This window comes from Cricetulus griseus, chromosome 4 (assembly GCF_003668045.3).
Source record: "Cricetulus griseus strain 17A/GY chromosome 4, alternate assembly CriGri-PICRH-1.0, whole genome shotgun sequence".
In the NCBI taxonomy this organism is placed as follows: Eukaryota; Metazoa; Chordata; class Mammalia; order Rodentia; family Cricetidae; genus Cricetulus; species Cricetulus griseus.
The window spans coordinates 94,861,455-94,883,176 of record NC_048597.1 but is presented as its reverse complement, the minus strand read 5'-3'; the positions used below and the strand labels follow the sequence as shown (position 1 = coordinate 94,883,176).

The 21,722-nt window shown below is 46.3% G+C and overlaps 2 protein-coding genes across 2 annotated transcripts; one reads left to right on the top strand and one right to left on the bottom strand.

Annotated features, from left to right (window-relative positions):
* Positions 1-124: 124 nt before the first annotated feature.
* Positions 125-2,549, top strand: LOC103159222 (dynein light chain 1, cytoplasmic). Its single transcript, XM_027416044.2, has 3 exons — positions 125-284; positions 444-581; positions 2,136-2,549. The coding sequence occupies exons 2-3, from the start codon at positions 450-452 to the stop codon at positions 2,271-2,273; spliced, it is 270 nt and encodes an 89-aa protein (XP_027271845.1). The 5' UTR covers positions 125-284; positions 444-449; the 3' UTR covers positions 2,274-2,549.
* A 1,942-nt stretch (positions 2,550-4,491) lies between these two features.
* Positions 4,492-21,513, bottom strand: Coq5 (coenzyme Q5, methyltransferase). The gene is made up of 7 exons (XM_027416041.2): positions 21,281-21,513; positions 18,427-18,576; positions 15,304-15,525; positions 11,769-11,875; positions 6,852-6,940; positions 5,671-5,782; positions 4,492-5,591 (listed from the first exon to the last, which is right to left on the bottom strand). The coding sequence occupies exons 1-7, from the start codon at positions 21,480-21,482 to the stop codon at positions 5,490-5,492; spliced, it is 984 nt and encodes a 327-aa protein (XP_027271842.1). The 5' UTR covers positions 21,483-21,513; the 3' UTR covers positions 4,492-5,489.
* Positions 21,514-21,722: the final 209 nt, after the last annotated feature.

Here is a 21,722-nt window from a genome sequence, read left to right as displayed (position 1 = left end):
GGTGCATTGTGGTCTGCAACAAAATGCAGCAGAAAGATCCTGAAGGAACCATTGAATCCATGGACCAATAGGGAGCGGCTACTGGCTGCACTCAGCCAATAGCGACGTGTGTCGGGGGCGGGGCCGCGGGCGTAGGGCGGGGCCTCGGGATTAGGCGGCGGCGGCTGGCGTGGGGCTCCTTAGATGCGCCACGGCTTCGGTAGCGACCGGCTCTTCTCTGCTGCCTGAGCGGCGCCAGCACCTTCCTCGGGAGCTCGCAGCAGCCGGCTGGCTCCTGCTCCACGGTGAGAGCGGGGTCGGGTCCCCCAGGGCCCTGGGGCCTGTCGTGCGGGCCGCGGAAGCTGCGCCTCGGAAGCGGGTGGGGGCGTCGTCCTCAGGGGTCGGCCGGGAGGGCCCCGCGGCCCGCACCCTGACTCTTACCTCTTCCGCGTCTCCTCCCGCAGGCAACCATGTGCGACCGGAAGGCGGTGATCAAAAATGCAGACATGTCGGAAGAGATGCAACAGGACTCGGTGGAGTGCGCTACTCAGGCGTTGGAGAAGTACAACATAGAAAAGGATATTGCGGCCCACATCAAGAAGGTGAGGACCTGGCACCTCACGGTTCCCTTTTTCCCCCCTTTCCGCTCTCCCTGGGCGCTTGGCAGTTTTCCCGTGGTACTCAGGGCGGCGCGGTATAGATAGTTCTAGAAAGGACGCAGATGGATTCTGCGTTCCTCTTGGGAAGACCAGACCCTCAACGCCCGAAGTTTTTTTTTCTTTTTTTTTTTTTTTTTAAACCCCAGATCCTTGGGGGAAAGCGCCACCTAGCAACGGTTTCCAAGATCAGGGAGCAGCGTGCGGTTCCCCCTACTGATTCCTGCGCCGAGGATGTAGCTGGGTGTTGGGGGGGGGGGTGCGCTGCGTGGGTGTTTCCAGCCGGGCTAGGAAGAGATTTTGCCAGCCTTCCAGCCGGGAGTTAGTCGGCAGTTCAGGGAAAAGTGGGTGGCAGTGGTGGTTGGGGGCTTGGGGTGGAGGCTTGGTAAATGGCAGTTTGTAGAAAGCTGGCAAGACTGCCAACTTCTCAAGCTGTGTTTGCTGGAAGGAAAGGAAAGTGGAAGCCGAAGCCGTGGGAGGGTTCCAGTGGAGAATGGGAAGATGAAAGACTTGACATGGATCAGAAATGAATACCTTTTTTTGACAGACGAAGCAGCGTGTGCATCAGGATTGTAATAGAGACATTATGCTTAATAGATGAGGCTTTCATACTTCGTGCAGGATGAGAAATGAGGAGCTTAAAGAATTTTACATCATCTTTGGTCCTGGTTTGACCCACTAGTGAAGAAATTAATGTTTCTAGTTGTAGTGCCCATTGGGATAGGGGAAGCAGGGAGCAAATGCTCCCTAACTTGCTAATCTTTAAGACTAGGTAGTAGATGTGAAGAGGAGAGCAGTTTTAAAGGATAGTCTGGCCAAATGCTTAGCTAGCTGTCAGATTCTGTTACCAGCATTTTTTTTTTTCCCAGTATAGCTTGATTTAGATAATAATCGAGGCTTTGTCCTTTAGTGTTTCTACAAGTGACATAAAGGTCTTGGTGAGGGGGTAATTTTTTTTCTGTCTTCCTGGATTTGGGGGTGCGTGGTAGGATAGTTATCAGGAAGAACCTGATAAACTACAAGCGCTGATGTCATCTGTCTCCATTGAATATATGAAGTCAGAGGTGCATTGGGCATGGTGGTTCACACCTTTAATCCCAACAGAGGCAGGCAGATCTCTGACTTAAAGGCTAAACTGATCTACATATAGAATTCCAGGGCTGCGTATAGAGACCCCCATCTCTCCAAGAAGTCAGATATAATCACTGAAACAAATATTTTGAAAATAACGCTGCCTTTGATCTCCTCAGCTCCCATACTCTGACTGCAAGCATGTTTGTACTAGGTAGGTGACTTAGAGTCAGGGAGCATTCTTTATCTTATTAAGAATTTGCTGGGGTTGGGTATAGCTTAGCACACTCAAGGTCCTGGATTCAGTTCCAAATGTGGAAACAGTTGAAGATGCCAGCCAGTGTTTGTCCTTTGGTCCTACAGGCTTTGGCTTTTCTAGAAAATGAATTCTCCGGTGTAACACTAAAATTCTGTTGTGTTCTTTCCCAGGAGTTTGACAAGAAGTACAACCCCACCTGGCACTGCATTGTGGGGCGGAACTTCGGTAGTTATGTGACACATGAGACCAAACACTTCATCTACTTCTACCTGGGTCAGGTGGCCATTCTTCTGTTCAAATCTGGTTAAAAGCATGGACTGTGCCAAACACCCAGTGATCCATCCAAAAACAAGGACTGCATCCTAAATTCCAAATACCAGAGACTGACTCTTCAGCCTTGCTAAGGGAACACCTCGTTTGAATCTGTTGTGTTTTGTACAGGGCATCATCCTCTGTACAAGTTTGTGGTTATAAAATAATTAGTAAAACAGCTTACATTTGTATTTATTTTCTAGTCCATACTTCTGTACCCCGTTTTTTTCTCCCTTAGGCCATTCCTTTAAAATAAATCTGTTGGAGATGTGTATGTGTGTTAGTTTGTTCAAGTAGGGTAGGGCTGAAGCAGCTTACCAGTTGATAGATCACCAGGACTTAGGGTTGTGGACTCCCTGTTCTGTGGGACTAGACATCCTAGTGCTTTTAAGATAGGGTGCTTGGCTGGCCACACTGGTTTCTTCAGATATTTGGGCTATTAGCCATAGGTCTGAGGCCACCCCAGCTCTCAGGAGGCCAGGCGGACCTGGGTTAGAGTGAGACAGTGTCTCAGGGCTTAGCTCCTAGGCTGTGTGCTTTGACTGGCTGTCCTCAAGTCAATTAGTTAATGAGTTTTCATGTAAGGACCTCATTAAAGCTGTGGGTCTAGTCACCAAAAGCTTACTGTGGTTAATTTCAAAGAAAAGCATGTATAGGAGGCCCCCTACAGGCTCAGAACCAACCCCCACTTAACCTTGGGGAAGTACAAGAGTCCCACCAGGGTTCCATCTCCATTTTCACAAGATAAAGCCTCTGGCTTGGACGTAATTGAGATTTTTAAGCAGCCAAAAAGTTGTTTCACAGAATAAAATGGCAGATTGACGTAGATGCTCCTTATGGATAGCATCAGATCAGTTACAGCTTTTGACATTGTTTTTTCTACACCTGAACTTGTTTAGACATTGTGTTTTGTTGGGCACGAATTCCAAAGAGGGGCGTGAAACATCTTTACTGTTTGTGTGGAGGTCAGGAGAACTAGGCAGTACCATATAGGATCTGTCCGATGCCTGTATGATTTTTGTGTGTCGTATGTAGCACACTGGCCTCAAACTCACTATGTAGCTGAGGATAACCACCAACTAATCTGCCTTGTCCATTTGCCAAGTCCTGGGGTTGCAGATGTGCAACACTCCTCCTGGTTGCTTTAGTTTTTATGACAGCTGACATGTGTTCCTACTATCTAGAGAAAAATGGGGTATTTTGGAGCAGGAGACTACGGTCAGGGTAATTCAGATTTGTACTTTTGGAACAGGTAAAGATGTTTCCCTCTTTATGACATGTTTTTATTTGAATCCTGATGGGAATTTGGCCATCAAAGCCAGATGATGTCTCCAGCAAGTCCCTAGAGTTGATGGAAGACACCGTGGCTGGACACCGAGAGTTCTGATCTAATTTGGTTTGACCTGTGTTTCCTGTCAAAAGGGCTGGTGGCTTTTGACTTTCATTTTCAGGTTCAGATGAGGAAACATGTTGCTATAGAAATAAAATCAGTTGGATGGTTTATGGAGTATCTCTCAGTGCCTGTTCCTTCCTGTTAATTTAAAAGCCAGTAGGCTCCAGCTGACTGAAAAAAATGTATTTTTTAAGGTCTAGCATTTTCTTGGATACTCTAAATGCTGTTGGAGACATCTGTAGTCTGTCTGGAAGCTGTCTAGTGACAAGTGAGGTCTTGTAAGATCTAGAAATGCCCCCTAGTGTGCTGGACCTTTCAGATAGCCCTGACTATGTTGTCATGTTTTTGCTTTTGGAGACAGGGTTTCTCTGTGCATCCTTGGCTGTCCTGTAGACCAGACCAGGTGGCCTTGAACCTACCTCTGCCTCCTGAGTATTGGATTACAAGTGTACACTGGCATACCTGACTGGTTTCTGCAGTTTCTTAGCAAGGCTTCTTAATACTAAGCATCATGTTCAAAATACACATGAATCGTCTTAGCACCACACTGGACTGTACAGGACACACTGCCTAAACCCATTCTGGAATACCTGGGTGTGGGCGGGTGCTATAAATATAACATGTTGTTTTTTAAATTTTTTGAGTAAGTGCAAGCTCAGTACACAGCCCTACCTGTGTACATAGTGAGTTTGAGGCCAGTGTGTGCTACCTACGACACACAAACCTGGAACTTGCAGGTTTGGCTGTCATCACCTTGAGGCAGTCCTGCCACCTGCATGCTGAGACTGCAGTTTTGTGCCATCATTCAAGGCTCATAAATACATGTTTCTTACATTTACATTTATTTTACTGTTTATGTGTATCACTGCTTGCATGTATGTATGTGCACAGAGGTCGAAAGAGGGCACTGGGTTCCCTAGCATGAGTTACAGATAATTGTGAACCACCATGTGGGTGCTGGGAACCAAACTTGGGTTGGCAAGAGCAGGGAGTAAGTGCTCTTACCCACTGAGTCTTGAACCCTGTCCCTTTCTTTTCTTTGCTATAAACATGTACAAATGTATTCTGAAGAACTCTGTTTACCAAGGCTTAGCAGTGGCTTTCTTGATGATGGACACTGAGGATGGTGTCTTGGTGATGAGGACTGATAGAAGGACACTGATGTGTACTGCATTTGTACCTCCTCCAAGAAAGAGTAGCAAGTACCACCCAAATTGTAAGCTTTACTGCTTCACACAGTTCTACTTTTTCGTTTGCTTCTGCTGATGAGAAACAAACCCAGGGCCTCACTAGGCTAAGCATATGCTCTGCCACTGAGCTGCACCCTCAGTCCCCGGTTCTAATGTGCTTACCTCTCAGCACCTCACCAGCCCAAGGTCCTAATTGTCAGCGTTCTGACTTGGACTTGGGCTTTTGGCCCTAGATTCAATTCTAGTCTGAATGAAGGGCTGGTTCAAACCATCCTTGGTTTCCAGAGATCCATTATCTGGATAGAGACGCTACCAGGAAGCTTCAGAACTGTGTGAGTGCTGGTTTTATCTGACTCCATACTGCACAGCCAAGTGTTAGCAGGAGTTCAGCAAAACCAGGCCAGACACTTGGGGGAAAAGAAGGCCTTGGCAGCCTGTGCAGCTACTAATGAGAGCTGCAAAAGATGACAGGGGTTTGTGTCTTCCTTTTTGAGACTGGTCAATGCAGAATCCAAGGTGTTATAGCCCTAACAGGAGGTAGACACTCAGCTACTGTCTCGTCAGGGAGATTCTCTTCCAGTTCCAGGCCTCAGCAGAATGACTGGCTCATGCTGCACAACAGAAGGGAGCTAGAGTTTGAAGCCAGAATGAATGGCCACGATCCCTGTGGTCAGGCTTTCATAAGTCACCTTCTGAAAGCCTGCATCTTCAATCATCTCCTTGAACTCTTCCTAAAACACAAGAAAAGGCACATGGGATGATTGGATTTCAACCTCAGGGCTTTTGCTCTTAGTTACAAAAGCTCTGTACCTGATTAGGGAACTTCCGAATACTTTCCACAAGGTATTGATAGGACTTCCAGTCTCCTGCGATGACCTCTCCAATGACAGGGATGACCTGGAAACTGTACAGATCATAAAGCCTAAAACAAACAAACAAAAACAAATAGTGACAAAGGCAAAGATTAAGATTAGAGTGGACTCTGGGCATACTCCCTGGCCTCTCCACCCATAACGTAATGGAAAATGTGGGGCTAGGACGTACTCCCTGGCGCCTCTAACCACAACGTAAAGAAAAGTGGCAGCTAAGAGAGATGGCTTAGTAGTTAAGAATGCTTACTGTAGCCTGGCATGGTAGTGTACACCTTTAACCTCAGCACATGAGAGGCAGAGGCAAGCAGATCTCTGAGTTTGAGGCGAGCCTGGTCTACATAGAGCATTCCAGGAGAGACAGGGCTATACAGTGAGACCCTGTCTTAAAAACAACAAAACAACAAAAACAAAACAAAACAAAAAAAATGAAATCTTTAAGAAAATGTGCTAGGATCCATCCCTTAACGTAAATGAGATGGTGTAAGCCAGGAGTCTCTGACTCACGTGTCTATAGAGGTCAAGCAAGTGCCTGAAACAAGGCAAGCAGGCCAAGAGCAAGGTCAGAGGCTCACGGCGAATGACAGCTGCATGAAACCAGAGCAGAGGCAGTTGACTCTGCCCCTGATGCCTGAATGAAGGATCCTGCTCTACCCAGGTTGTGACACAATCCAGGTTCCTCTGTAAAATGTCCTGATTTTAAGGTTTTGGCTAGCTGGTGTGTCTGAGATACAGCCTCACTTTGTAGACCAGCCTGGCCTGGAACTCACTATATAGACCAAGAAAGTATTAAATTTGAGGTGATCCTCCTGCCTCAGCCTTTTGAGTGCTGGGATTATAGCTGTGAGTCACCCACCACATCTGCCTATTACATTTCTTAAAATAACTTATGAGTTGTTAAAATAAACCATGTGGGCTCACATGGCCTCTGGGTGTTGGCTGAGGCTCTTCTGGCACAAGTATTTCCACTAAGGACTTGCTAACCTCTTCAAGTATCCCTGTCCTTTGGTGCCTCTGAACCTACAAAGTCAGATGCCTGTAGCTTAGTGGCTATTTTCTATCTATTTGGGGTGGGGAACCTTTTGCTAGACAAGTGTATAAAGCCCTGTTACCAATGCTGACCTGGATATGAGGGGATCATTCACTTGGCTAAATTCCAGACAGAGAAACCGTCCTCCTGGCTTTAGGACCCGATGTGCTTCCTGGAGTGCCTGAGAGAAAGAGCAAGAAGAAAAAACTCAGCAGACCTCTCCGAAATTCCAAAGGTCAGAGGCTGGTTTATTTAGTGTCTGTGTGCACTGTAAACATTCCCCATTATATCCTCAGGAGTTAGAATGTAGAGATTACCCCATGTTACAGGCATCTGCTGCCCACGACTAGAGAATGGTGCTGATACGGGCAGATGGGCACAGCTCCAGGAAGAAAAAGCCACAGTGGGTAACCTCTTCCATATAATGATTTTGATTAAGAACATTTATTTTCAGTCAGGCAGTGGTGGCGCACGCCTTTAATCCCAGCACTCGGGAGGCAGGGGCAGGCAGATCTCTGTGAGTTCGAGACCAGCCTGGTCTACAAGAGCTAGTTCCAGGACAGCCTCCAAAGCCACAGAGAAACCCTGTCTTGAGAAAAACAAAAACAAAAACAAAAACAAAAAAAACCCCAAAACATTTATTTTCTGTGTATGGGTATTGTGCCTGCATGTGTATCTGTGAATCATTTGTGTGCCTGGTACCTGCAGAGGCCAGAAGAGGGCATCATAGCCCCTGAAACTAAAGCTAGAGACAGGTGTGAGCTGCCACATGGATGCTGGGAATGGAACCTGGATTCTCTGAAGAGCAGCCATTGAGCCATCTCTCCAGACCCCAATGTAACAATTTTAATTAAAGGACTCTATTTGACAGAAAATAACATGTATGTAAGTAATTCACTGTATGTGACGCATCATCTTTAACCATGGAGAGCCTGGTTAACATCATGGGAAATCTGCACAAACAGAATCAATTCAGCTATTGTCAAAGGACAAACTAAGAGTTTTATGTGATAATATGGAGTAAAATCACCAAATAAGCCCGACTAGTAGCCCAGGCCTGTCACCCTAGCTGCTTAGGAGACTGCACAGAAGACTGTAAGTTCAAGACCAGCCTGGGCTACAGGGTGAGTTTAAGGCCAGCTTAACTTAATGAGATTATGAATGAGCACGTGTGAAAGCCGTGAATTCAATCTTAAGCAACACAGACAAACAAAATCACTGGGGTGTGCGTGTGTGTGCTGGAGTGCATGTGTACACGTGCATATGTGTTTCTTTAGAATGCTAGAGAGTGAACTCAGGGCCTTGCACATACTAGACAAATTCTCTGTCACTTGCTGCAACGACAACACACATCTGGCCTTTTCCCTGGAACTTGCTCTATAGACCAGGCTGGCCTTGAACTTGAGAGATCCAGCTGCTTCCGCCTCTTCCAGGATTAGTGGTGTGCACCAATGCCAGCTCCTCCTGCTTGTGTAGCAAGCACTTCACTGGGTGAGCAATTTCCCTAGTCCCTGCTAAGCTCTGGGGTTACAGGCATATGCCACCACACCTGATTGTAACAGACACACTGAAAAGGTACAAAACATTTTTTTGTTTTGTTTTGGTTTTTCAAGACAGGGTTTCTCTGTGTAGCTTTGGAGCCTGTCCTGGCACTCGCTCTGTAGACTAGGCTGGCCTCGAACTCACAGAGATCCACCTGTCTCTGCCTCCCAAGTGCTGGGATTAAAGGTGGGTGCCACCAACGCCCGGCGGCACAAAACATTTTTGCAAGTATACAAAAGGAATTGGGGACTGTGTGGGAGAAGAGGCACTGAATGGCTGGGAGATTAGTGTGGGCAGGAAGTTCTCACAGACATACATAATCTTCAACTGTGATCCTATTCAAAAGTATTTCATTTTAATCTAACTATTTTGTTTTTGTGAGATATAGTGAGATACAGGGCCTGGCTATAGGACAAGAACTCATCACACAGGCTCCTGTGGCCTTGAACTTGCAATGGGGCTTTTGCTTCTGCCTCCTGAGTGCTGCTGGATCACAGGCATAAGTCACCACAACTGGCTTACAATCTGGTGGGTTCCAGGTTGGGACCTTTGCCTGCAGACTGCTGAAGATGCACAGGATGCATCTACACGGCAGAACAAACTGCCTGCCTTGAAGCCAAGAAGCAACAAAGAACAGCTTGTATTTTGTTTGTTTTGTTTTTAGGTGTTTCGAGACAGGGTTTCTCTATATAACAGCCCTAGCTGTCCTAGAACTAGCTTCATAGACCAGGCTGGCCTCAAACTCACAGAGATCTGCCTGCCTCTGCTCCCTGCCTGCTGGGATTAAAAATGTCAACCACCATCACCCAGCTTCTTTTGTTTTTTTTGAGACAAGGTCTCATACAAGAACCATATACCTGGCCTTGGTTGTTTTAAATAGGATCAAGCCAGAAGACACATGCCTTTAATCCTAGCACTCTGCAATCAGAAGTAGGTGATCTATTTAGTGAGTTTGAGGCCAGCCAGGGTAACAAAGTGAGACGTTTTCTTCAAAACAAACAAAACCACAAAAAAACATAACAACACAAACAACCAAAGCTGGCCTGGGACTCAAGACCTCTGTCTCTGCTCCCCAGGTCCTGCAATTGCTGCATATGCTATCATGCCTGGCTTCAGAAACTACATTCTAGCAAATGAGCAGACCAGAGAGGGCTACAAAGACCCTCTGGTCTGTAGCCAGTGAGAGATGTGTATCTGAACTGGAGGGCAGTTGAGTGGACTGAGCCCTTAGTCTGGGGAATCTGTGGAATCCAAGTAGCTAGTATGAGAACTGAACTAGAGGGCACTCAGTGGCTGTTTGCTGAGGATTATGTGGCATGGGAAAACTCCACAGGACTGGTGTCAGAAACAATGCAGAATGTGCAAAAGATGGAAAAATTTCCCTCTACAGTAGCAAAGTAATTATTTACAGGATTAATTTGTCTCTTTAGAGAGAGGGGTTTTGTTTTTTAAATCTGGATGTGGTAGCTCATGTCTGTTAATTATAGCATTTGGGAAACTGAAACAGTATTGGTACAAGTTCAAAGACAGCCTGGGCTACACAGTGAGTTCTAGGTCAGCCTGGGCTACAGAATGAGACCCTGCTTCAAAAGAACAAAATGAGGATTTGTTCTTTTGAGACAGGATTTTGTTACATGGGTCTTGCTGACCTGGAATTCACTATGTAGAACAGGCCTCAAAATTAAAGCAATCCTCCTGCCTTTGCAGAGTGTTGAGAATATAGCCGTATGCTACCACACCTGCCTACAAAGTGCTTTTTTTTTTTTTTAATTAAAAAAAATATAGCTGGGTGTAGAGGTACGTATATACCTTTAATCTCAACACTTGAGAGGCAGAGGCAGGTGAATCTCTGAATTCAAGGACAGCCTGATCTACCTAGTAAGTCATAAATAATAAGTTTTATGCCAGGGCTACATATGGAAACCTTGTCTCAAAAAAACAAACTACACACACACACACACACACACACACACACACAATGTGTATATATACTGGGTGTATATATATAGTGTGTGTGCACGCATGCGCATGTATGTAGAGGTCAGAGAACAACATGCAGGAGTTGATTCTTCTGTCATGTATTTCCTGGGGACTGAACTGGGGAAGGGAGAAGACTTAGAGAAATGCTAGAAAGGTCAAGGCCCCCTAACTGCCAGGAGGCTTGCACACACTCAACTGACCTATAGGGTTCCTACAAGGCCCCACCCAAAGGTCCACAGCACCTCTCAGCAGTGTCAACCTCAGGTCTCTTGGAGAGTACTACCTATATTCAAACCAGAGCAATCACTCCAAAGAAAGTCTCACCCAGCAGAAGAGTCAGACAAAGGGGCCCATATCACAGAGAAGCAGCCAGTTTCTTGCATATGGTCTTTAAATGTTTGACAGAATGTTCAGAGGAAATAAAGTGCCCAATACTATTGTGAACACTCTCTTCCCGTTGTACAGGAGCCATGATGTTCCTTTCCTTCTGCCCTGCAGAGCACCAAGTGAGTACCCCTTTCTGTGTCTGACCATGCCTCTGACCTGTAGACTCTCATGGCTTCACAAGAGGAAACAGGAATTGCTAAGGCAGGTCCAGCCACCAAGAGAATGTAAGTGCCAACCTGAGAAACCAAGAGCTGGTTGGTCTGTGATTCTGGCTCAATTTTGTGGCAACTTAGAAAGAAGAAAGCCCTGGGGCTGGAGAAATGGCTCAGTGGCTAAGAGCACTTACTGCTCACACAGAGGACCCAGGTTCAAGTTCCCAGCACACATATCAGGTGGTTTCTAACTTCCTGTAACTCCAGTCCCAGAAGATCTAACTCTCTAGCCTCCAAGGGCAGTTCACATGTACATGGTGTACATAAGACTCACACAGGCACATCCATCCATCCATCAATGAATTAGAGAAGAGGGCTATGGAGCTAGCTCAGTGGGGAAGAGAACTTGCTTTGGAAGTAAGAGGACCTAAGTTCAAATCCTCAGCACCTATGTAAAAACCATCCTTCCCAGGGCCAGTATACCAGCATACATACACCATACACCACACCCACCCACAACCACACACACCCCACAGACGGTACACACCACACCACACACACACACCATAAACACACCACACAAATACACTAAGGAGGAGGAAACCTCTAAGCTTAAACAGTCACTCCTCTTAAGTGCTGGGCCCAGAAAAGAATCTTCCTGGGCTGGAGAGATGGCTCAGCGGTTAAGAGCACTGGTTGTTCTGCCAGAGGACCCAGGTTCAATTCCCAGCACCCACATGGCAGTTCTCAACTGTCTATAACTCCAATTCCAGAAAATCTGACACTCTCACAGAAGTACACACAGGCAAAACAGCAATGTATATAAAAATAAATCTTAAAAAACAAAGAAAGAAAAAAGAATCTTCCTGCCCTCACGTGGGGTAGGTCCACTCCAGGGGAACTGCTATTTCAAAGTCACATGCATCCCAAGCATGCACTTATTCATACCCGGTCAATGTGTGTGACATTCCGGATCCCAAAAGCAATGGTGTAAACATCAAATTGGTCATCATCAAAGGGCAGCTCTTCAGCATCTCCCAGTACCCAGGCAAGTCCTGGAAGGCAAAACCAGTTTTGGGTATAAGTTTAGGAAACCGTTTCCCATGCACCAGAGGAGCAGTGAAAATCCAGAATCTGTGGTAAGCCAGATGAGAGTGTGAGTGCCCTAGCATGGATGTGTGTGGCTTGTGGGGTAGTGATGGTCCAGTGGCACACAGCCCACGGAGCAAAGTCTGGGTAATGTCAGAAGTGAAATGAGAGAATTCCAGAACTGTCTGCTTGTTGTGGAATATTACTTTAACTATGTAAATGTGTGTTACATTTTTTTTTATGCTGCCTTTGTTTAATGATGTAAAGATGTGTTGCCTTGCCTGCCTAAGGCATCTGATTGGTCTAATAAAAAGCTGAATGGCCAATAGCTAGGCAGTAGAGCAATAAGACAGGGCTGGCGGGCAGAGAGAATAAGTAGGAGGGAGAAGAGAAGAGAAAGAATGAGGGAGAAAGAGAGGGAATGCCCACGACCAGCCAGCCAGCCAGGCAGCTGCCAGACAGACAGACATGGAGTAGGACATATAGAATGAAAGATAAAAAGCCCTGGGGCAAAATGTAGATGGAGAGAAACAGGTTAAGTTATGAGAGACAGGTTTCTCTGTGTAGCCCTGGCTTTCCTGGAACTTACTCTATAGACCAGGCTGGCCTTGAACTCAGAGACCTGCCCACCTCTGCCTCCCCAGTGCTCTGATTACAAGAGTGCACCACCACACTCAGATCGGAAACCTTTTCAGAGTTTATGTCTAACTGACTACATGTGGAATCATGTTCACAAAGGACAGATTCCAACCACTTAGCTCACATGGTTTCTTTGTTTGTTTTTGTGTGTATATGTGTATCTAAGTGTGCCACATATGTACAAGCGCCCACAGAGGTCAGAAGAAGGTGCTGGAGTCCCTTGGAGTTTTAGGCAGCTGTAAGCTGCCATTTGGATGCTGGGAACCCACTGCAAGAGCAGTATGCTCTCAGTCACCGAGCCATCTCGCCAGCCCCTCACTTAAACACTGTAAGTGGCTTTATTTTTCATTGTGTAATCAGGCAGATAGAGGTAGGACTGGGTAAGGTGACATCTTGTCTCAAACAACAACAAATTCCTAAGCAGTTTCACAGCTACACTATGGAGGAGACAGGTCCAGAAATGGAACATTACCTATCATTTCACTGTTTGTTCTCCATTTTTTCTGGCAGAGCACCAGAGATGGGAAATATATTGGCCAGTAGGAGTAAGACACATAGTGCCTTTGTTTAGAGACAGCTAACAAAAGAGTCCTTCGTCATGAAGGCCAAGTGGGCTGTAGTCCATCCAGGCAGCTCCTTCTTGGTGTGTGAGGAGGAGGATGAGAATAATTGGCCTAAAATAACCAGACTCTCATAGTGGGAGGGGGAGCAGGAATGCTGACTTGCTCAGAGGGTTGACTTTCTTTTGCGATTTGCCCTTGTCTCTCTGGCTGCCTGCACTGCCTTGACGGCATGGAGCAGGGCAGTGCAGCTGTCCCAGAAAGCTGTCACGAGGGCGCAGTATTCAGAGTCATCAGTGAACCTGCAAACATTAAGGGCAAGCTTGTGCTGTTGCTGTGAGATGGTTTCACTGTGTAGGCTGGATCAGCTGCAGACTCACCGTGTAGATTTCTCACAGAGAGTTCCTGGTTTTGCCTTCCAAGTTCTGGGGTTAAAAGTATGTACCACCATGCTTGGCTAGGCAAGCATTCTGAAATAGTCAACAGTCAGGTGTAAACACAGCAATAGCTCAGCCAGCATGCGCAAGAACCTGGTTCAATCTCCTGTACTGAGGGGGGAGGGGGGAATTGTGTGACTTACGAAGCTCCTGCTGTGAGGGGGAGGGATCTAGAAGAATGAGAAGGGTAGAAGAGGAAGGATGCAGAGAACATGAGGGAGCAGAAAGGTTGAGTCAGGGAAAGAATAGAAGATAACAAGAATGGAGATACCATAATAGAAGGAGACATTTTAGATTTACAGAGAAATCAGGCACTAGGGAAATGTCTGGAGATCTACAAAGATGACACCAGCTAACAATCTAAGCAACAGAGGAGAGGCTACTTTAAATGCCCTCCCCTGATAATGAGATTGATAACTAACTTATATGCCATCCTATAGCTTTCATCCAGTAGCTGGTGGAAGTAGAAGCAGACACCCGCAACTTATCACTGAACTGAACTGGAATCCAGATGCAGAGAAGGACGAGTGAAGAGCAAAGGGGTCCAGACCAGGCTGGTGAAACTCACAGAAACAGCTGACCTGAACATCGGGGAACTCTTGCTCCCCAGACTGATAGCTAGGATATTATTATCGGACTGATCCAAACCCCAGGAACATGGATTTCAGTGAGGAAACCTCGGAAATCTACGTGACCTGCTCTAGTAGTTCAGTACTTACCCTAGCATAGGTGTGGACCTTGGGAGCCCATTCCACATAGAGGAATACTCCCTGAGCCAAGACACACAGGGGGGTGGGCCTAGGCCCTATCCCAAAGGATATAATAAACTCTGATGACACCCTATGGAAGGCCTCACCATCCAGGGGGAGCAGAAAGGATATGTGATAGATAGGATTTTAGTTGGGGGGGGGGGCGTAGGGGAGGATGGGAGAGAAAAGAGAACTGGGATTGTCATGTAAAACAATCTTGTTTGTAATTCAAATAAAAAAAATCTGAAAAAAAAAAAGAAGCTCTTGCTGTGAGTTCAAGGCCAACCTGGTCTACAGAATGAGTTATAGGCTAGCCAAGGCTATACAGTTAAGACCCTGTCTCAAATAAAACAACAACAAAACCAATAACTTGAAGATGTTTAGGGTCAATGAAATGGCTCAGTGGGTAAAGATGCTTGCTGCCAACCCTGATGACATGAGTTCAATTCCCAGCTCCCACAAGTTGTCTTCTGACTTCCACAGGAGTGCTATGGCACCAGCATAATTCCCCCTAGTCCCCATTAAATAATAATAATAATAAAACATAATTTAAAAAGTAACAATGGCTGGAGAGATGGCTCAGCAGTTAAGAGCACTGGCTTTTCTTCTAGAGGGCCTTAGTTTGATTCCTAACACCCAGCTAGCTTACAAACATATGTAACTCCAGTTCTAGGAGATCTGATGCACTCTTCTGGCCTCTGTAGGCACCAGACACCCACATACTACAGAGACATATATACAATTTAAACACTATACAAAATTTTAAGAAACTGCAACAAAAAAGAAGATCCTTAAGCTCCCTGGGCTGTACAGCATTGTTCATCAAGCTTAACATGATGCCCGATTCCGGACTGCACCTATAAGCTGTGCTCAGCCCTAGAAACCTCCTTTGGGGCCTGCTGATTGTTCACACTTCCAGGGGCTGGAACAGAAGACAATCCAGGACTTGATGTTCAATGCCTTCCTTTGTAAACATGCAAAGGATGCCTGTGTCTGCGGAGGGACTCACCAGCTGTGTGTCCTTGGTCCAAGGCTTTCTGCTTCCCAACCTTTAGCATCTCCCTGTTGATGTCACAGACCATGACAAGTGAACCACCCAAGGGATCCTCTTCATTCTGGTACTTTTTGGCAATTTCTTCCCAGGACAAATTCTGCTGGGCCCGTAACTGTCTCCTCCGTTTTCTCTGATGCTGTGCCTGCACATAAGTAAGGAACCGGAAGGCGATGTCCCCTGAGGGAAGCCGACAAAAGGAAAGATTCAGAAGAAACCCAACAACCAGTATCCCAAGCCCCAAAGAGCAGAGGCACAGGGATGTGACTGAGGAAGAGCACTACTGCTCCTTTCGACAGAAACGGGTTCCCCACTCTCAGTCCCCCAAAACGATGTGTCTGTGTTGTTTAGGGTGGCCTTCAGCTCCTGATCCTCTTGCTCTGCTCTCCTCAGCTGGGATTATAGATGCACACTGCCATTTCTCCCTCCCTCTTTCCCTTCCTTCCTTCTTTCATCCTTCCTTCTGCCCCCCACCCCCTCATTTCTTCTTTGCTACTGTTTCATGCAGCCCAGTGTGGCCCTGGGTTCACCAAGTATCTAAGGATGATTCTGAACTCCTGGTCCTCACACCTCCACTTCCTAATTATATGTGTACACCACACAACTGGTATTTAAAATAATTTTCACGGCCGGGCGTTTAATCCCAGCACTCGGGAGGCAGAGGCAGGCAGATCTCTGTGAGTTCGAGGCCAGCCTGGTCTCCAGAGCAAGTGCCAGGATAGGCTACAAAGCTACACAGAGAAACACTGTCTCGGAAAATAATAATAATAATAATAATAATAATAATAATAATAATAATAATAATTTTCACATTAGGGGCTGCAGGTGTGGCTCAGTTGGGAGACTGCTTGCCTAGCATGCACAAATGGAGGGGCTCCATGCCTAGCATGGCATATACCAAATACACTAAGCATGGCAGTACATGCCTGCAATCACAGCACTTGGGTGTGTGGGGGAAAGAGAATCAGGTCAGCCACAGCTACATAATGAGTCTGGGGTCAGCCTGTGGTACATGACACTCATCTCACAAAAAAAAAAAGGCCACCGTGACAGCACATGCTCACTACTTTGGAGGCACGAGGGTCTTTGTGTTAAAAGGCCTGCCTGCTGGATCTATGTAGCAAGTTTCAGGCAGCCAGGGCAGAATAGCAAGACCCTGTCTCTAAAAACAAAGACTTAACATAAGTAGTGCAAAATGCCTTTCAGCATCACAGGTTCCAAGTCTAGATTCATCTGTGGATCACTGGGCAGTGAGGCCTATCACACCCCCAGACTGTGTCATCATTCCCTAAACAATACAGTGGAACAACAGCTCACTTGGCGTCTGTAGCTGACTTGTATTGTTGTTGGGTGATAGTGTGCTCAACCAAGGGTTTGAAGTATGAGCCCAGGCAAGTGCTCCTCCACCAAGCTTCATCTTAATCCCAAAAATTATGGGTACATAATTAATGCTGCTGTTGTTGCTTCTATTTATTTATTTATTTATTTTTGAGGTGGGGGGGTTGTGTAATCTAGGCTATCCTTAAATTTGCTATGTGACAGAGGATGACAATTTCTGTTCCTTTGGCCTCCACCTTCTGAGGGGTAGGATTGTAAGTGTGTACTGCCAATCATGGTTTATGGGGCACTGGGGAGTGAACCTAGAGTATGCAAGCTCTCTACCACCTAAGCCACATCTCCAGCTGTATTTATTTGGTTTTTATTATTAGGTTTTTTTCCTATGTGGGTTTTTGTTTGTTTGTTTTGTTTTTTATTTATTTTTTCGAGACAGGGTTTCTCTGTGTAGCCCTGGCTGTCCTGGAACTAGTTCTGTAGACCAGGCTGGCCTCAAACTCACAGAGATCTGTCTGCCTCTGTCTCCCGAGTGTCGGGAATAAAGTTGTACGTCACTACCTCCCACCTTATATTTTTTTCTTTTTTTTTTTTTATTAGTTCAAATTAGGAACAAGTTTCCTTCACATGTCAATCCCTTCTCCTTCTCCCTCCCCTCCCTGCAACCCCCACCAACCCTCATGCCATCCCCTCTCCACTCCCCAGGGAGGGTAGGACCCTCCATGGGGGCTTCCCACCAGCTTATATTTTTGAGGTTTTATTTTAATTATGTGTACATTTGTGGGGTTTGTGCACAAGTGCAGTGCCTATGGAGTACAGAAGAAGGTGTTGGACACCCTGCAGCTAAAGTTACAGCAATTGTGAGCCACCTGACATGTGTGTTGGGAACTGCTCTAGGAGCAGTTTGTACTCTTAACCACTAAGCCATTTCTCTAGCCCCTGTTTGTTTGGTTTTTGAGACAGGGTCTTGATCTGTAGCCTAGGCTGGCCTCACATTCACTATAGAATCCAAGCTGGCTTTGAATTTACTAAGATCCACCTGTCTCAGCCTCCCAAATGCTGAGATTAAAGCTTTCTGATGTACACTTTCTTAGCATTTTTCTCCCCCAGTGCTCAGTGAACAACAAGAAACAAAGGCCTACAATATGCTTTGATGCTGATATGGAAGTGGATATGGGAGGAAGGCGGCCTAAACAGCTTATGTAATGTGACAAAAGAAGATAAAACAGGCTGGGGACAAGCTCTGTGACATAGCACTTATCTACAGTATTTGTGAAGCCCTGCGTTTACTCCCCAGCATTAAGGAGGAAAAGCAAAGCAAAGCAAAACAAAAAACAATGTGGGCATGGTATCCTGGGCCTGTAATCCCAGCACCTGGGAGGCAGAGGCAGGAGAATCGAAGATGGCAAGAAGTTTCAAGGCCAGCTTGGGTTGTTACACAGTGAGTTTAAGATCAGCCAGAGCTACACAGTCTCAAATACAAAAAAACAAAAATCGAAAGAGATAGAACAGTCATTCAGACAATGAAATGTCACAGAACACATCTTAGTTTATAAAATCCTCTCTTAGAAAGGCGCCAAGCACAAAGCTGTCCTGGAACGGCATGCTTGCCCTTCCTCAGACACTGAATGCACACTTATCTTTCAGTCACCATCGTCAGCCTAATGGCAGGTGAGGCAGCCCACTTCAATAGCAGATAGTTCTAACAGGATGCTCAGCCTTCCCCAAGGACATCACGTAGGGCATTACCTGTGCCTCCAGCCACATCGAGCAGTTGGGTCCCAGGCAGTGGGTGCATTTTCTTGATCAGCAGATCTTTCCAAGCACGGTGGATGCCGAGACTCATCATGTCATTCATCACGTCATACTTCTTGGCTACACTCTCAAACACCTGATAAACTGGCATGGACAGACAGTTATCAACAGGATTAATATGGGGGAGATCTAAATGAAAAAGACAAGAGGGGGGCTTTCCCTCTTGAAAGTGCCTGTCTTTGCAAGGTGATGCTAAGCTACAATGCTTGGTAGCCAAGGTTTCCCCTCTTGAGGTGCTAGATAAGAACCCCATCAATGAGTGACTTCCCCAGACCCCAACACCACCCTGCATCAAATGCTTAAAGGTCCACATGAAGCCAAGCGTTGGTGGCACATGCCTTTAGTCCCAGCACTGGGGAGGCAGAGGCAGGAGGATCTCTGTGAGTTCGAGACCAGCCTGGTCTACAAGAGCTAGTTCCAGGACAACCTCCAAAGCTACAGAGAAATCCTGCCTCGAAAAACAAAACAAAAAAAAACACAAAAAAACAAAAAAACAAAAAAAAGAAGAACCAAAAAAAAATAGGTGCACATGAGAAACCAACCTCTTTCCTAAAGTCCACCATCACCATTCAAACACGGTGGTAACCATGAGTATGCCAATGAAATACGTCAGGTAGCTTTCATTCCATGACTCATTATGAAAATAAGAGGTATATGTCATAATCTGTGACCAGTTATGTCATCTACTTTATAGATTGTGTGTGTGTGTCATCATGGATCAGTTAAACAGGGTATACTCATTCATTGCCATAGCATAATACTTCTACTGTTTCCTTGTCTCTTGGTGACAAATCCATGTGGCATGCTTAGATAAATGAGAGAGGAAATTGAGCAACAAAATTGAGAGACCAGGGTATAGATCAGTGAGCATGACTAAAGCCCTGAATTTAATCCCGAGCACTGCAAAAAAAAAAAAAAAAAAAAAAAAGAAAAGAAAAGAAAAAGTAAACAACAATAGTAACAACCAAGGATAGTGGTGGGAGCAGAATGAGAATGCGTGTCAGTGCAGTCACTAGCAGAAGAGGTAACTGTTGGGACACTGACACTGCTGTGGTACAAGAGCCTCCAGGTACACAGCAGAGCGTGTTTCAAGACAGCCAAAGCTACACAGAAAAACCTTGTCTCAAAAAGCAAACAAACAAAATAACTATAATGTAAATACCTTATTTTCTGATGGTCTTAGGCACACCTGTGAAAGGGCTGTTCCACCCCCAAAGAGTCATAGCAACCCACAGGTTGTGCTGTTATAGACAGTTGTGAGTCATCCTGTGAATGCTGGGAACTAACCTGGGTCCTCAAGTGCTTTTAACCGCTAAGCTGTCTCTCTAGCCCTGTCTTTTATTTTTTATTTTATTCTATTTTTTGAGGAAGGGCCTTGATATTTAGTCCAGAAAGCCTTGAATTTGTGATCCTACCCCAAAGCCTCCTGAATGCTGCAATTGTAGGCATGGGCACTACATATGGCTGACAGTTTTGATGTTCACTATTTTTTTTTTTTTTTTGAGACAAGGTCTCTCACTATGTAGCTCTGGCTGTCCTAGAACTTACTATGTAGACCAGGCAATAATGAAATCACAGAGAATAGCTTTTAGTAAGAAACTAAGAATGTGGACTCTGTAGCTAGAAAACCAAACTCTGTTAGAATAGTAGTTCTCCCACTTACTAGCAACTTTACATCTGTCTTTATAGAGACAAGCTCTCCTTATCTAAGGCTGGCTCCAAATTCAAGGTATAGTGGAGAATTACCTTGAACTTCTTTTTTTGTTTGTTTTGTTTTTTTCGAGATAGGGTTTCTCGGTGTAGCTTTGGAGCCTGTCCTGGCACTAGCTCTGGAGACCAGGCTGGCCTGGAACTCACTGAGATCCACCTGCCTCTGCCTCCCAAGTGCTGGGACTAAAGGTGTGCGCCACCAACGCCCCGAAATCTTAAGTTTTCTTTTCTTTTCTTTTTTTTTTTTTGGATTTTCAAGACAGGGTTTCTCTGTGGCTTTGGAGGCTGTCCTGGAACTAGCTCTTGTAAACCAGGCTGGTCTCGAACTCACAGAGATCCTCCAGCCTCTGCCTCCCGAGTGCTGGGATTAAAGGCATGCGCGCCACCTTCAATTTCTAATCCTCCTGCATCCATCTCCCAAGTGCTGGGATCACAAGTTTACACCACCACTTGCAATTTATGTGGCTCTGGGGGTCGAACTGAGCGTCGGGAGTGACAGGAAAGCACTCTATCAACTGAGCTACATTCCCAGCCCGACTACCATTTTAAACTGTGCAAGTTCTTGCTTAACTCACCGTTTCCTAAGAGACTACCAAGAATCACTAGTGGGAAGCTATAGCGAGAAATTGGGGGGGGGGATGTCTACACGACGCCTGGCATTTGGCAACCTGGAAGCTGATGAGAGTTGAGGATCATGCTGTGATTAAAACAGGGGGGCAAGCCGGGTTTGGTGGCGCTCCCCTTTAAACCCGGCACTCAAGAGGCAGAGAAAGGTGCACCTCTGCGAGTTCGAGGCCAGCCTTTTATCTACACGTCAATCAAGGTGACACAGAGAGACACGGGTAGTCAAAAAACAAAAAAAGAGGGCGCGTAGCAGGGTGTAGCGTCTCCAACGCCCGCATTCCCATTTACAGAAAAGGAGAGTGGGAGAGCGGGGAGCTGAGTCTGGGAGGTGGGTACCCCTCGGTGCAAGCATCACAGCTCTGGGGCTAACAGGACATTAAATCAACCCTGAGATGGATAAGGGTAACTAAATCGATGCCACACAGGTCCCTCCATCCGCCCTCTCTCCGGTCACCTTTGCCCCCTTTCTCCTCCTCCGACACAGTCTCAAACCCGAAGTGCGTTTCCGCGGCTCGCTTCTCTTGGGACAAGAGCCGCGCACTGGGCGTGGCTCGGGCCCAGGACCGATGTAACCGGGGGAGCCTGCAGTCTCCCGTGGAACACGACCACCCGCGGCAGCAGTAGCGCCATAGACCACAGCTCCTGGGGGCCGCCATCTTGCTTACCCGGCGCCCGCGGGCCGGGAGCACGTCGGGTTTCGTCACCAGCCGCGTGACGGCTGCCGGCAGGAGACAATATTAGTGGAACGCACCCGAAAACACGCCTGTTGTTAAGGCGTCACGCTTGCTCCAGGATTTGAAAACCTGAAAGGCTTCCCTGCGTTCCCTAACAGAATTTAGAATTCACCAGGTATGAGGAGAGCTCGGAGTGAGGCCCTAGTTGTGTTTCACCGGACT

Excerpts from the sequence above, each read along its gene's own strand:
- LOC103159222 (XM_027416044.2), top strand. The coding sequence starts at position 450 with ATGTGCGACCGGAAGGCGGTGATCAAAAATGCAGACATGTCGGAAGAG. Across the intron at positions 582-2,135 it reads TTGCGGCCCACATCAAGAAG|GAGTTTGACAAGAAGTACAA; the intron begins GTGAGGACCTGG and ends GTTCTTTCCCAG.
- Coq5 (XM_027416041.2), bottom strand. The coding sequence starts at position 21,482 with ATGGCGGCCCCCAGGAGCTGTGGTCTATGGCGCTACTGCTGCCGCGGG. Across the intron at positions 11,876-15,303 it reads GGACCAAGGACACACAGCTG|GACTTGCCTGGGTACTGGGA; the intron begins GTGAGTCCCTCC and ends TTTGCCTTCCAG. Across the intron at positions 6,941-11,768 it reads ATGTCACACACATTGACCGG|GCACTCCAGGAAGCACATCG; the intron begins GTATGAATAAGT and ends TCTTTCTCTCAG.